This window comes from Physeter macrocephalus, unplaced genomic scaffold, assembly GCF_002837175.3.
Source record: "Physeter macrocephalus isolate SW-GA unplaced genomic scaffold, ASM283717v5 random_178, whole genome shotgun sequence".
NCBI lineage: Eukaryota > Metazoa > Chordata > Mammalia > Artiodactyla > Physeteridae > Physeter > Physeter macrocephalus.
In genome coordinates, this window is record NW_021145476.1 from 13,469 (window position 1) to 29,651 (window position 16,183).

At 50.1% G+C, this 16,183-nt stretch overlaps 1 protein-coding gene across 1 annotated transcript in view; it reads right to left on the minus strand.

Annotated features, from left to right (window-relative positions):
- Window positions 1–4,788: 4,788 nt before the first annotated feature.
- Window positions 4,789–16,183, minus strand: part of LOC102977659 (uncharacterized protein KIAA1671) — a 58,247-nt gene continuing 46,852 nt past the window's right edge. The window contains exons 3-8 of the mRNA XM_028484585.2: window positions 15,310–15,565; window positions 12,246–12,420; window positions 11,360–11,484; window positions 9,177–9,319; window positions 6,849–6,931; window positions 4,789–5,620 (exon numbers count right to left, since the gene is read on the minus strand). Of these exons, the coding sequence (XP_028340386.2) occupies window positions 6,853–6,931; window positions 9,177–9,319; window positions 11,360–11,484; window positions 12,246–12,420; window positions 15,310–15,565 (778 nt within the window). The 3' untranslated portion in view covers window positions 4,789–5,620; window positions 6,849–6,852. The remainder of the gene's footprint in view (window positions 5,621–6,848; window positions 6,932–9,176; window positions 9,320–11,359; window positions 11,485–12,245; window positions 12,421–15,309; window positions 15,566–16,183) is intronic.

Genomic DNA, 16,183 nt, shown 5'->3' on the forward strand with positions numbered 1-16,183 from the left:
CTGCACGGTGTACAATGCTGAACAGCATCCCTGGCCTCCACCCACTAGATGCCAGTAGCATCTCCCTTCCCTCCCTGTGATAACTAAAACAGCATCTCCTGTCATTGCCAGATGTCTTGCGGAGGACACAAACCACCCAGCTGAGAGCCACTGCCTTTAACTTTTGCCCACTATTATCGCTGTCACCACCCCCATTCTGGAGAACCATGGGGGTTCAGAGATACCCCACAGCCAGGAGGAGGCAGGATGAGGACCCAACCCCACGTCGAATGGGGATCCTGCTTTGTCTCCATTGGCCCCCCTTCCCAGGACCCCTGCTGCGCGATCCCGCTGTCTGGCCCCCAGCTCGGCACAGCGGAGAGACTGACTCAGCTGGGGGCAGGCATGCAGGCATGGGGGAGTCCATTCATTCACACACCGACACGCTGACGTCTCCAGTGCAGCTCGCGTCAAAGCTTTATTTGCTGTTCTCAGAGTCTGAATGCAACGTCTTTGTACATGCAAAGGTCATCTCGTTTTAGGGCAGTCGGCCAGATTCGCAACTGCTCTGCTGTGCGTATGAAACCTCTTTACAGTTACAAAATAGAAAAGCACTGGTAGGCATCCAATACTCCGTGAGGTCCGGGAAGCCCCGTTTGTTTTGGTGTTAAAAATATAGGTTTTTCTAGATGAATTCTCAGTCACACGATTAGAGATCATTTCTGGGACTGGATAAAGTGCCGGTCGACCACCTTCTGTTCAGAACTCCTGGAGCCTGTGAATTCATAAGGCAACTGCAAGGACACCAACTGGCAGGATGCTTCAACTTTCTTGCACACAGGACTCGAGTTCCTTTTCGATCGTGACTCAAATACGGAGGAAGGGACCCAGCAGAAAGGTTAGGAAAATACATAGCGTACGTATATATATTTCCACTCCCCCCCTCCATCTTACAAAGCATTTTGAGGATCATAATCATCTGGGAAGTGCAGGACTTGTAGGATGTTGGTATGATTTAGGAAACGACACAGTACAAAATATCTTCAGTAACACAACACATGACTTTTATGAGCCCCGTATTTACAGGATCTATAAGGCTATGTGGAATGAGATCATTCTTTAGACAACGGCATCACTTTTTTTTTTTTTTTTTTTTTTTTTAGCAGGCGTGACGCCACCGGAGATTGTTAAAACAGCGCCAGGCTGATTCACGGGAGGAGGTGGTGCGGTGCCAGGTGTGAGGGTGACTGTTGAAGGAGATTCTGGGAGGACAACAGGGAGTGGCTGAGAGGTTACCTTGCTGGAAATCTCAGGCTGACTTTCCAGGAACCTGGCTTTCTGGGCCCCTCCCTGCAGGAGCCAACCTAGACGAAAGAAAGAAACCTCTAGAGGGGTGATGGGGGCCAAAGGAGATACAGACCAAGACTCAGCACATTCATGCCTACTGGTTTTCTACACGGTTCTATGTTTCCAGACCCTCGACTTGCCCAGAATTCCAACAGGGTAACTCCTGGCAGCTTCTCAGCACAGGGCTCAGATCCATCGCTCCCTAATGGGGTGGGGCCCAAGGTGGACCCCCTTCCAGATGTGGGGCAGGTCCGCTCTCCCTTAAGTGGCTCCCTCCTACCCCATGGGATCACCATGCCATGGGGCTTTTTTTTTTGCTTTCCTGTTTTATCACATGTTGGAGGAGGAAAGGCACAGTCGGAGGTTATAGAAGGATTCTCCATTACTGTAGTGACTCGCCACGGCGTAAATTGGAGGGGGCTCAGTTCCCGGTGGATAGAGTTTTTCTCCCACCTCCCTGCAGACCTCACCCTGAAATGCTAGTTTACACAAAGACAACCATCATCTAGCTTCCTGTGTTAAAGGGACAGGGCTGTGTGGGAGGGACCACAGGGATGGAGGAGGAGAGACGGAGCGGCCGGCTTAAGAGTCCTCTCCTTGGGTGGGACGCCGTCTTCCACGCAGGCCCACGTCACCTTTAAGCAAGCATTTTGTTTTGGAGGTGATCCAATGACACGTCTGTGCGTTTTTTAGCTTTGTAATGACGCCTAGCTCCTGGGGCGGTCTGGGGGTATCGTGATGAAAAATGTAAATGGACAAGGCAGCTGTCAGCGCCAGGTGGGAGCAGCTGAGGTCGCCTTCAGGGAAACCATGCCTAAGGCTTTTCCAAATCCCCTGCGCGGCCTCTAAGGTCGAAGACCTCAGGCTCACCTCTATTCCGATACCTAGAGTTGGCCTCGCTTCTTCCTGGGAAGCACAAGGGAAAACACATTTGTCTGAAAGCACGTGACTCTGCTTGTCCCCTGCAAAACGTCCCCACCTGATTGTCCTTTCCCCGAATCCCAGACAACATGAGGCCGTCAGGGAAGCATCACTCAAAGCCCCCAACATTCTAAAGTCCACTGGAGTTTAGTGAGGCTTCTCTTCCACTGGAGTTTAGTGAGGCTTCTCTTCCACTGGAGTTTCTCTGGTGGTACTGAGAGATTCTCCACAACACTGATTTCTGAGGCCTCGCCATGTAATTTTACAGGCCAAAGGCTTCTTCTGTTACATTAGGCAAGAGACCATGAAGAAGGGGATCTACTGGAGGGGAAAAAGATATGGACTTATCCAAAGACCAGCTCTCAAAATGCTGATGTGCAAAGGGGGTGTGGGGAGATGGAGGAGGAGAGAGAGAGTGTGTGCGAGAGAGAGAGTATACTTTAAAAAATCACCTATCTATCCATCTTATTTTTGATGCATTCGGTATAAAACTCTCATTTAAAGAAAGCCAAAGGCCCAGGGGAGGAGGGCTGGATGAGGGCGGGTGACCTGATTGCATACAAATGATTAAGGCATATTAAGTTAGTTTAAAAGCAGACAGATTTCCAAAGGTGGCTCCAGGCAAACTCAAGAAACTAGCATACAACCCCTTGCTTACCCCCCAAGAGCTCACCTGGTTTAGAAAGAAGAGAAATAAATAACCCATCTGCCTGGCTATCTGCCAAGGCTCTAAGCATCAGTTGCTGCAGACTTCATTGTACTGATCATAGCAGGAGCCAGGGCTTACGGGCGCCTGCATTGAGGAGGCTTCTCCTGACCCACTGTGATTGTCTGCTCAACGGTGAGGGGATGAGGCTGCTGTAGTCAGTTTCAAGGGGTGCACTTTGTATGTCCTCATCACCAAGGAATTAAATGGATTTTTATTTCCAATCCAGGTGTGGGAGGTTAGGTAGGAGACCTCCAGGTCAATCTTGTTTTCAAGTGTTTTTCTTTCCTGTTGGGTATACATGGGATGAAACGTGACTAATTCAAAACTGAGAGTTCTGCATGGTGAGTATCACTATACTGACCGAACAGAGCAAGTCACTTCCTACTGCCTAAGATGGTACCAAGGGGCCTTCCCACCTTGAGAAAGGCAAAGAAAGACAGCAGCCGAGAAAAGATATCAGGGTCAAAGTACACTAGGAGTGCCTTCTAAAGAGGAACTATTGACCTGGACACTACAGCAAAACTGAAATAAAACATGAACTGGATCTTTAAAGAGTAAGACAGAAAAATCAACTGAAGCAGTTCCTGAAAGGATTAAATCCACAAATGGCCGGAGAGAACGGACTGACCACAGACGCAGGGAATGAAGAGAATACAAACCATCATCAAGCAGGACCAAATCTCCAGACACACATGCATGAGGTCTCCAGATGCACAAGGCTGCCCGGGTGACGGGCTCTAACAACCGCCCATCCAGTAGCCAAAGCTCAGCCAACAGGACTCAGGGAGGGAGGGCCTCTCACCCCCACCTCTGTCACTGTCCATGGTGCTGAACCACAACCCCTCTCGGGCCCGGGTGTTTGTCTGAACATGCAGAGACAGGATTGGTCTCCACCCTGCCATACCCAAGAGAGGGAAGAGGTGGTCAAGGGAGATAAGGGAGGAAGCAGAGCTGAGGAAACAGAGACTGAAGGAGGGGTGGCCAGGGAGAAGGGAAGCGGGTTTTGACACCATTTGCAAAGAACGGATTTATTGGGAGAGACTTTCACCTCTTGGGAAGTCCACTGCTGAGCAAAGATCCATTAAGGAGCTCAGCCCCAGCGCCCCTCAGCAATCACAGGCTGCCCTGCGAACTCCCCAAGCATCTCTCTCACGCGTGGGCGTCTCCCGGGCAAGGTTGGCACATAGTACATGGCAACTCCAGACATGGCGGTGGGCCGGCTATCCCTGGGATGACTGCTGGGGCCTTGGGCTCAAGAGGTGGAGGAGGCTGGTGTGGAGGAGTTCCAAAAAAAAAAGGACAGAGTAGCCATGACTGGAGACCCCAGAGGTCTTGGAGACTCCTGGGAATGAGCTTAGAGTTGCCAAGAAAAAAGGAGGCAAGGCAAGCCTATACTTGGTTACCTAGCATCTAGCAAGTCTGTCCAGAGTTCCTGGGCTGGGGGTCGGGGGGACTCCCCTCCAGAGAAGGGCTTTCAGCAAGACCCTCCCTTCCTGCATTTGGACCTAGAAAAAGCACCTGGTCAGGTAGAATTGGGGGGAGGTTGGGTAGAAAGAAGAGGTGAGAAGAAACAAAAGGGACCCCTCATTCATCGTTTGTCCTGAGACCAACTGGGAATGGATCTTTTATGCCAGCAGCTCAGGTGTTCAGAAAGGGACTTTGGAGAAAAAGCCTCTCGGGTGGGTCTGATGTTTGGGAGGGAAAGGCACTGCCATTTGGGCTGCAGTTATTTGAACCTTGAGGCCAAGGGACAAAGGTCACCCTACAGAAATCAGAGCTCGAATGAATAGGAACCAGGAAAATGTACACCAGGGTGACAATCAGAATTTTTAAAAAGCCTGGGGTAGGGATAAGATAACCTGAGATGATTGGATACTTCAAGCAAACTATTCACACGCCTCTCCTCCTGTTCTTTAACATAAAAACATATATACATATCAAATTTCAAAGAAAGTTGGCTGGATTATTGCTTTATCGCCTTCTAAAGCAAACAAAACGTGATGTACAATGGAACAGGCAAGCTCTGCACACAGCCCCACTGGGAGGATAAATACACTTGAAAGAATGAGGGTGGGTGTGTTTAAAGATCAGAACTGTTGATTCTTCGAGAGGGAGAAGGAATTCGCCAAAGGAGCGATCAAAGCCCCCAACCCGGTGGTACTGCTGGGACCACAGTTACAGCAGGAAATGTATGGTTTCATCTTCCTTGGAAATGTCCTTTCGAAAAAAGACCAGCCCTGGGTGGGGTTCGGGGGAAGAGGCGCTTTCACGACTCAGAACCCAGGGGAGACGGTCCAGCCTTACATCCATGCTCCTGGAGCTGCTGCAGGGGTTTAAAACGGGTAGAAATGCACATTTTTACATTAAACAAAACAAAACAAAACCACCAGCGTGGACATTTCTGGGTCGCCTGGCTTCTTTCCCAGCCTGAAGTGCTGTCTGGGGAGACGGAGCACGTGCTCGTGGAGGGTGAGCCTTCCTGGCCCGATCCGTCCGGGAGAGCCTGTGGTGACGGGGGGCGGGGGGCATTGGGCAGCCTTCTGCACCCGACCGACAGACCGACCGACCGGAAGGGCCCAGGTTTGTGCAGGAAGCAGCAGCGGGGCCTCGTCTTCGGGCGCTGACAGTTAAGGCTTGTTCATTAGACGTGGCAGTGCCCCCTGTCTGGAGAGGAAGGGACAGTCCTGGTGTCAGCAGGGGGGACAAGAGACACCATTTCTCCCCATCATCGAGCCCTAAACACTTTTCTGGTGCTCCCCAAGACGGCCACCCCACAAGCTACAGGCCAGGAAAGACGACTTTTTTTTTTTTTTTTTTTTTTTTTTTAGGGGTGGGATGGGGAAGGTGGTGGACGGCTGGATATGGTGGAATGAACGTGAAATTTAGGGTCAGGTCAGGGTGACAGCATCGGTGTCCTCAAATGGATGGCCGGAAGCTTAACTGAGGTATCGTGGGTACAGAACTGAGCACCAAATAAACACAGGCCCTGATCCCTTATCCGAAATCCTAGAGCATAGATTTACTGGGGAATTTAGAAATTTTGAGTTTATGAGATACATATATACAGACATGTATATGCTTATATGTAAATATTATGTAACATATAATACATACATACATTATGCAACACCCCCATAATTAAGCACATAATACGCTTGCAGTATTATGTATGGATATTCATATAAAATGGAGAAAACAGAGTCTAAATAGTATTTTATCCATGCAGGTCAGGTTTTGTCACTGAATAAGGGATGGAGGTGCTTTGTTTTGCGAGCTTTCTGGATTTCAGGTTTGTGGAGAAGGGGTGGTGGGTCTCCTGTGCTGCTCAGAGCAGAGCTGACTCGGACAGAGCAAGAGCCATGGGTTCCTCCCCCAGGGACTTCCGGTCCATTCTCAGGGAGCCCTCTGAACAGCTCGGCAGCACGGGCGCTGCTACCCCATTTTACAGATGGGCAAACTAAAGTTCAAGAAGTTAAATCACCAGGGCGTATCTAATCGTTCGATTTTTTAATTTCTTTTTTTTTTTTCAAATTAAGTTTTAATTATACAGGTTGTATAGGAATGTAGAAATTGGGGACATTAAGCTGTCCTGCCCGTTCAATTTATAAAGGGGGCCTGAGATGCAGTGAGAAGGGCTGGCCAAGGGCATGAGACCAGAGTCCATGCCCTTTCCACCCACCCCAGGCCGTCCAACTGTGTTTTTTTTTTCCCTAAGAAGAAGCAGGTCATTGCCACCCTCTTTACGGGAACCCAAAACACCCTCAACCACGTTTTCCCTTCTCTTTTCCAGGGTACAGCAGCCCAAGTCTCTGAGCCTTTGCCTCCCGGCCCAAGTTCCCTGCTCCTCAGATTGCAGGCTCTGTCCAGGTCTCCCCTCCAGAGCCCCTCATACCTGCTCAAGCTTGATTTTCATACAAGCTTTGCCTCTTCTTGGATTTCAGCTCCTTTAGCCACTGGGGAGAGGGCTCTTCCGATCTGAAACCGCAAAGGCAGTGCGAGTTGAGTGTGAGCCTGACCGAGGACTCCCTGAGGGACCCAATTCTCCTGCCGCCGTGTGGGCGGGGGCTGGGCCACACTCGCAGCAGGCAGCAAAGATGCCCATGTCGACATGATTGAAACAGGAATTAACCAAAGTGCTCCAAAATGAAGAATGTTAGATAAATCGTGGAACATCCGTTCTGTGAAATAATCTGCAGCAGAAAGTCATGCTTACATAAAATTATTTCTATCCATCCATTTGCCACCCAAATATCCATCCATCCTTCCATCTCCCTACCCAGGTTCACGCCCATAAGGGTTAATTCTGTGCATCAACTTGGCTAGGCCACAGTGCCCAGCTGTTTGGTCACACATTATACTAGCTATTTCTGTGAAGGTATTTTTACTTTATTTTTTAGATGACATTCATATTTAAACCAGTTGTCTCTGAATAAAGCAGATTACCCTCCATAACATGGGTGGGCCTCATCCAATCAGTCGAAGGCCTTAATTGAAAAAGACCAACCTCCCCAGAAGAAGAGGGAATTCTGCCAAGATACTGCCTTTGGGACATGAACTGCAACACCAGCTCCTCGCCAGGTCTGCAAACTGCCTGTCTACCCTGCAGAATTTGGACTTGTCAGCGTCCACAATCGTGAAAACCAATTCCTTAAAATAAATCCTTCTCTCTCTCTCTCTCTCTCTCTCTCTCTCTCTCTCTGTCTCCCAGTGTATACATACTATTGTTATGTTTCTTTGGAGAACCCTGACTAAAACAATGCCTGTAAGACACAGATAGATAGATAGATAGATAGATAGATGATAGATAGATAGATAGATCTTATGTTTACCGAATAATAACAATAATTATTTGGGGGAGGTACGATTTGTTTTAACTTTTTTTAAAAATTGAAGAACGCACATCCAGAAATCACTCAGATCACAAGCGCACAGCTCAATGAATTTTCTCAAAGTGAATACACTTGAGTCATCACCAACAGAATGATAACATTTTCGAGTGTCTTATTTTTTACTTTCTTCTTTACGTATTTTTCTCTGTTTCTGAGAATGGCTTGTAATGAGAACACATCATTTTAACAAAAACAATGAAGTCAAACAAAAACATCTGAAAATTTTTTAAAGAAAAAGAAATCATACTTATGAAGACTCTATTGGCTACGGGAGAATCGTCACATGAAACATGTAACCGGAAAAGAAGCTATATATATTTTATGTTGTAATCTCGACTACATTTAAAAAGAATGGAAGGAGAAAGGCCCAAACGTCACTATGGTAGTCTTCTGGCGGGCTGGCGGTGGGGGTGGGGTATCACATCATGGGTGATTTTTTTTTCCCGCTTTATATTCATTTTATATTTTCTACAATTTCTAAGGTGAGCATGTACTACTTTTATAGTCAAACACATGTACACACAAGACCTTACTTCTGTTGATCTCAGAGAAAGTTCCTGACTCCACAGTCCTGGAGGGCTCAGGGACATTGCTGACCTGGCTGGGGGTGGGGTGGGGGTCTGCGAGGAAGGAGAGGTCCCCTGGGCAGACAGGGGTCTGAGTACCCCAAGCAAGCCTTGCCTGATGGTGGAGGCTCAAAACCAGGCCTCCTGGTCTGGGGGTCCCTCCAGCCCTGGAGAAACACTGGTGCCCTCAGCTGACTCTAGAGCAATTCTGGCATCCACAGAGCAAGAGAGGTACCATCTCTGCCTCAGCCTGTCTCTCTCTCTCTCTCATCCTCTTGCTTTCCTGCTTCCCATGGCCCACTCTGTGCTCCAATAACATGCACAGCCTACAGCACCCAGTTCTACCAGACCTCTGGACCTTTGCACGTGCTGTGACTTCGGCCACCTCTTTTGTCTATCATGACCCAGCTCGGGCATCCCCTCCTCTTGGAAGCCTTTTCCACACCCTTCCTCCTCAAGTCTGGGTTCTGAACTCTTCTCCTGCCTTCCTCTATCACTGGGGTCAGATAGTAAGTATTTTTGACTTTGCAGGTTATAGGGTGTCTGTGTCAACGTGTCAGGTCTGCAGTTGCATCAGGAAAGCAGCCGCAGACAATCCTTAAATGATGGCTGTGTGCCAATAAAACTTTATTTACAAACACAGACAGTGGGCTGAATTTGACCTGTGGGCTATAGTTGGCCAACCCCTGCTCTATCATAGCTCTTATATTACAATAACAGTATCATGAATAATCCCTAACTTTTATGTGTTAGCAACACTCTCACCTCTCGTCCTTCTCCATGCTGGAAGGCAGCACACGACTGCCCAGCACCCCAGGCTGGAAGGGGGACTTGGGGGTCTTGGGCTGGGGGGCCCAGCTGGGGGTATCGCTGGGACTGTCCATCTCTGGCCTCTTGTGCAGTTGAGCCTGGGAAGAGAAGACAGGGGTGGAGTCTGTAACCCACCCTTGGTCTAGGGAAGGGTCCCATCCTACGGCACTGTCACTGCATGGCGACAGCAGGGCTCCCAGCATCTGAACAGACCCAGGCAGCAGATTCAGGGGTGCGGGAGGTGCTGCCTGACCGTGGAGGCCAAGAAAAATCAGAGGTCAGGCTTGTAGTCCAAGAGGCCACCCTTGACCACTGGGATCAAACAACCATGAAAAATCCACACAATCACATTATCTTTGGCTGAAAAGCCACCATGTGTGGTGTCCTCATCACGGGACGCTCCATCTCCTTTAGTTTCCTGAGAACACCGAGATGGGGACAAGAGATGAATCTTACAGCTGAGGTCCAGCTCTTTTAAGCTCTTTGCTCCTGTGACTTTGAATAAGTGAGGTTTCTGACTATCAGATTTGCACAGGGAAAAGGCAGGGTGGATTCCCACCATTTTGGGGGGCACGCAGGGAATGAGATGACTTGGAGTGCTGTGCCCAGGATTCCTCTGGGGGCTGGGGGGGTATGACGGTGGCAGGTGGCATCTGTCTCCAAGTCAGTGCTGGCAGAGCCCCCAGCAATAGTGGTCATCACCATCGTCGGACTGGCAGCTTCTGTGCACTGGGCATCCGGCGTCTGGACTCCACCAGGTGTAAGTTATATGACACACGTTTCCAGGGTGGAGACTGGCTTTCTCTATTTTATAGAGGAGTAGCCTAAAGGTCAAAGGTTGAGCAGTTGGCCCAAAGTCACATGGTTTTCAACAACTAGGATTCGTCCTAGGTCTGCCCAATTCCAACTCCAGGGCTCTTTCGAGAAAAAGCCCGGCAGCCTCCCTAGGGCCTCTGCTCCCTCCTGTAAGCAGGGCCTTTCTCTGCCCCCTGTGTTAGGCTGCCCTGTAAGGCAGCCTCTGTTCCGATGCTTCAGAAAAGAAGTCAGAAAACCTCTGGCCCAGGACAGTTGCTGCAAGACATTCATGTTTTGAAGGCCTGTAAAATGAATTCCAGGGGCAAGTATGCATCCGCTGTTTACCAACTTTTTATTCTTGCCAGAAATGACATGAAAAGCAAAGCTGCCATCTACTGAAGGAGTGGCAAGTTCACAGCCCCTAACAGGAGGCTCCCTGGCCACACGGAGTGTGGGGTTGAGAAATTCCACAAACAACCTAGGCTTCTTTGTCTTGATTTCTTCTTCAGTAAAATGGGAGTAAAGAGCTACCTTTTTTAGGGTTGCTGGGGACATAAAGCAAGTTTGCAAGCACATGGTGCTTGGGGATAAAAGAGGCCCCTCTCTCGCTTGCATTAAGTACCGCTGCCTCCCAGGACCTGTGAGATGCTCGGTGGAGCTGAGGGTGGGGAGACAGCCCAGTCCTGCCCTCAGGATTCCACAATCCAACTGGGATTGCGGTGCTATTTAAGAAAGATTAATGCGGTTCCAGTGCTGACTTCTCACATTGTTTGGAATCAAAATAATCATTTTATGTGCCTCCCACCCCTAGCACACCAGATTCCTCAAGAACAGAAGCCTGGGCTAGTTCACTCCTGTTTCCCAGACATCCAGCACTGGGCCTGATGCCTAAGGTGGACTTCTAACCCCCTTTACAGATGAGCACATGGAGGCTTAGCTGGAAGACTAAACTGAGCAGCAGGTGTGGGGGCTAGAGAAAGAAAGTGGAGATTCAGAAACACAGGATTACTGGAGAAATCCAAATAAACCAGTAGTATTGTTCATAGCACCGGACCAAGGCCGATGTCCTGGTCTTGATAATGTACCATGGTCATGGGATGCTTTAGCACTGGGGGAAGCTGGGTGACGAGGGGTACACAGGAAGTCTATCATACTAGTTTTGCAACTTCTCATGAATCTTCAACTATTTCAAAAATTAGACAGAGAGGGAAGAAGACAGGAAGGGAGGAAGGGAGGGATGCAAGGAAGGAGAGAGGGAAGGAAGGAGGGGGGAGGGTGAGAAACATGGGCCTGTCTGTTTTGCTGCCACAGGTAAGCATAGCTCTGGGCATGAAGTCTGGTACCTTCAGCGCTGCCGGGTCCATGCCTGGAAACACGGGCATCCTCTGGGGTCGGCTGGTGGGCGTCCTCTCAGCTCTGGGTGTCTTCTCCTCCTCATCTGACTCTTCCTTCCTGGGGGATTTCTCCTCTGTTGCAAAGAAAAGGGTACTGAAGTCACTGGCAGCCTCCATTCTGAGATTCTGCTTCTCCTTAAAACCCTTCCATGGCTCTCCATCTACAGATCAAGCCTAACTCCTTAGCAAGGAATCACAACTCTCCACAAACTGGCCCTGCCTTTCTAGCTTGATTCCCGCTATTTCTGGCTTGGGAAACACTGAACCACTTAGAGAGACGACCCGCCCCTGCCCCCGCCACACCCACAGAATGTTCTTTCCACACCTCTGCCCCTTTGATCCTGTTGATATTTCCATCTGGAATACCCTTCCCTGGCTAATTCCTATCTGTTCTTTAGGATTCAGCTCAAGGTTTAACATGGAATGCGGCCAAAGAAGTCCTTAGAGGAAAATGCATAGCCTTAAGTAATTTATTAGAAACCCAAAAAGACTGACAATAAATGAACTGATCTTTCAACTTGAGAATCTAGAAAAAGATCAGCAAACAAACCTGAAGAGAGGATACGGGTGAATTTAATAAGGATAACAGCATAAGTAGTGAAATCCTATTACGTTGTCTCAGTTCCTTGCAACCTGTGGAGTCCCAATTAATATATCATCCTCAAAAAAATGTTTTACCTGGTTTCTAATAAGCTTGGTGTAATAAGAAACCACAGTTTCCTATGTTATTGTGTTCTAATATGCCACAGCCTTCAAAGTCAGAAAGCTCTTCCAGGGTTTACCCTAAATCCTTCCTGCTATCCAATGTGCTACCTGTGGAGGAGAGGGGGCATACCTGTGGAGTCCTTGAACATCCACGTGCTGTTGGCCTCCTCCTCCAAAGGAGACCTGCTCTCCGACTCGCTGACTCGGCTGCGCCGGAGGGAGTGGGAGATGGGAGCCCGGCGGCGGCTTCTCTTGCTGAGCTGCACCCGGGTCTTTAGGGCACTTGAGTCGAGGACTGAGGTTTGCTGTGGGAGTGGCAGGGAAGAAGAGGGGAAAAAAAGCATGGGAAACATTAAATGGGGGCATCACCCAAGGGAGGTGTGCATAGCTGCGTCGATACACAATGCTGTTTAGGTGGTACATGGGCCAGCATTTCTGCATTTCAGTAGGAATCTAACACTCTAAGCCTACTTTCTCTGTGAAATATAGCATGTAGGCTGATTCCAAGAATCAAATAAACCTTGAGTGCCCCACACAGTGCCTGGAACACAGTGGGCACATAATGGAAATGGCTTTCCCCTCCTGGCGACATCCTCTGAGCAGGTAAGCTAGAGCAGTACCTAACAGGAGCTCAATACATGTTTGTTTGTTTGTTGAATGAATAACTGAACACATCATCTAACTAAATCCTTACAACAACCTTATTCCACACAGGGTCCACGAGCTGAGAGGTTCTCAGTGTGGTTCTTCCTCTACCCACAATAATTCAGGGTGCAGGTGGGAGCCGGTGGAGCAACCTACTAAGGACCAGGCATTTATTTTCAAGCATCACACTATGAGCAGAGGCGGGTGGAGGGTCAGTGATGGTTTCCAACATCACCACCTTTTGTGCTGAAAGGGCTGGTGGCAGACCACCTGGGTTGGCCCAGCAAGAAGGTGGGGCAGCCTCTGGCTCAGTGATCTCCAAGGAGATAGTGGTGAAGAGCTCGGAGCTTGGGCTTCAATCCCGCCCAGTTCAAATGCCAGCTGTGTGACCTCAGAGCAGGGGACTTACCCTCTCTGAGCTTGGGTGTCCCTATTTGTAAAAACGGAATGATAATAGGATCCCCTTGCTAGGGTGGTTGAGAGAATTCAGGGAGCCCAGGCATGGAAAGTCCTGGTTCCAGCAGCACCTGACCCAGGCTCACAGCCGAGAGCTATTCCTACAGTGGGCTTCTCTCTTCCTGGCCAGCTCAGGTCCTGGCATGAAATGTTGGATTCTTCCTCTCAGGTCCACTTTGGAGAAATTCTGTCACTCAGGGCCTTTTAAGTTAGCTATGATGAGCTAATTTCAGTGACTCATTTCCCAGAGTTGGTAAGTGACAGACACCCCATTGGGGGCGGGAGGAGGGGGCTGATATCTGCACAGCCGTTTCCCAAACTGGCTGCAATGCTGTCCAGTGGGGGGATTTGTGTGGGGCTGGTGGAAGTGGGGGAGAGATGGAAATCATAAAGGGTCCGTCGTCCTCAAGAGGAGAGCATACATCTCCGGTCGCTACTAAATAGAGCAGGTTTCTCAGACTCAGAGAAAGTGGGAGGGAGCCACAGCAACGCAGGGGCTGCTGAAGGGGGTGTGGTGCCGTTCCCCAGGGCCACCCGTGCAGCCTCAGGCTGGTGCAGAAGCTGATTCCTTCCTTAGTGACTCGCCTCCCTTTTCAGCCTCCAAACACTGCCTGTGGGAGACCTCAGTGTTAAATAATTGGCTGGACCTGTGCTTAGGGACACTGGCATTTCAATCACTCAGTGGCCACTTCTGTTCCCTAATCAGCAAAAATGAGGGAGTTCCCTGGTGGTCTAGTGGTTAGGGTTTGGCGCTTTCACTTCTGTGGCCCAGGTTCAAGCCCTGTTGGGGAACTGAGATCCTGCAAGCCACTCAGTGTGGCCAAAAATTTTTTTTCTAATGTTTAAAAAAAAATAGTGTTGTCTCTGGTTATGTGAAAGGATAAGTTAAAAAAAATAAAATAAAATAAAAATGGGGCAGGGGTTTTGCCTCTTGGGCTTAGTGTTCCAGAAGGTAAGTCAGGAGGATTATGCTACGGCACAGTGACATCGTAGGGGCATGTAAGCTGAAGCAATGCTTGGGACATAGCTGGAGCTCCATAAATGTCTGTTGGATGAATAACTGAATAAATCATCTAACTAAATCCTGACAATCTGCACCCTGTCCATGTTTATATAGTGGGGTGCCCCAATGGAGACTGAGTGTGTGCCTTTCCTCCTTTCTGCCCTTATTTAGAGATGCCAGAGAGGGACCTCAAGCATATTTAGGAAGAAGAACCCCATTTGAGGCCCTAAAGGAAGCCCCACACCCAAAGCAGTGATGGTCCTTCCCTGGGGGCATCTGTGTAGCCGTCTCTAAGAGTGTGGACGTGAGGCTTCACTGAGGAGACAGGGTCCGTTTTGGATTTTGCATCATTTAGATGTTGCAGCCTCAGGAGGGTGGGCAGGTAGCCCTATTGTCAGGGAAGGAGAATAATAAGACCCCTGTGTCTCAAGGATTGAAAAGGACAATCTGCCTGACCCCTGCAGGTCTAGAAGGGGCTGGGTAGGAGGCAGTTGGACCTGGGTGGCTAGCATCCTGCGGGGTGGCTCTCCGTGGGCCCCAGAAGAGCTGAGTTCTGAGGGCTGCCCACGCCTGAGGAGGCTCCCCTTTACAGACAGGCTTGGATTCCCTGGCTCCAGCGACATGGTCCCACTTGGCAAGACCTTGGTAAGAACCCCCAGCAGAATCGGTCTGAGAGAAGTCCAGGCTGCACGCCTAGATTCGCAGACCTCAGGCACACACCTCCCACCCGCCAGGGGTGAGAGGCCAGACGGCCTGTTCGCCTAACAGGTGAGGGCTCAGCTCAGTTTTAATTTGTACATATGTGATCGCATTCACAGCTGTGGAACCCACTGTACTGGTCACAGGTGGATAAGGAAGCCGAGGTTCAGAGAGGTGAAGACAGTTGCCCCAAGACACACAGCTGGTATGTGGCAGGTACAAGCCTCATGTAGACCTCAGTCCCATCTCAGACTGTGCCCTCTGCACCCACCACAGGGGGCCCCGGCACACAGATTCTACCAGGGAAAGGGGTAATTCATCGGGAGATGCTAGAACGTCCCTTTAAGAAGCAATGCCTGTTTCCAGCGTGTGCTCCCGACCACTGACTTACACGGATAAAGGAGAAATCGTCCACCCTCTCTGCGGGGCAGGCGTCCGCGGGGGGCGGCCCCTCCATCCCGTCAGCGGATTCCAGGTCCGTGCTGGATCGGTCCACGCTGGTGCTCTGCTGGTCCTTGGAGCGGTCGTGCTGGTCCTCAGCAGAGGTGGTCTCCGTTTGGGAGGACAGGGAGGACAAGCGGCTGCTGGGGGGCTGCTTCTGAGCTGACGTGGCACTGCTGTCCGGGGATGGGGACTCGGGGGCCAAGCTATGAGAATGGAAGGAAGGGAGAGAGGCCTGGTCGGGCAGCTTGTTTCAGAGACCTGAATTTCAAGGAAGGGAAGTGGCAGAAGGTAGGGTGTGCGGTGTGCTTTATATGCCGGGAAACAAGAGACAGAACATCCCAGTTAGGAGAACCACTCTGGGCCCAGCCAGGTGCTGTCCACGGTGCCTCCAGAACACCTGAGCAGGTGCGAATGGGTGCAGAATGTCCCGTTCAAGACCCTCTAACCCTGCGCCGTCCAATACGGGAGCCACTGGCCACGTGTGGGCCATTGGGCCCTTGCGAGGGCTGAGCTGGGCCCTGAGTACAATCAGTACACACTGATTCCCAGCACTCTGAGTGAAAAAAAAAAACGAACGTAAAATACTGCATTAATAACTTTATAGTGATTACATGTTAAAATGATAGTATTTCGGGTCTACTGGGCTCAACAGAACATACTGTTAAAATTAATTTTGGGGCTTCCCTGGTGGTGCAGTGGTTGAGAGTCCGTCTGCCGATGCGGGGGACGCGGGTTCGTGCCCCGGTCTGGGAGGGTCCCGCGTGCTACGGAGCGGCTGGGCCCGTGAGCCATGGCCGCTGGGCCTGCGCGTCCGGAGCCTG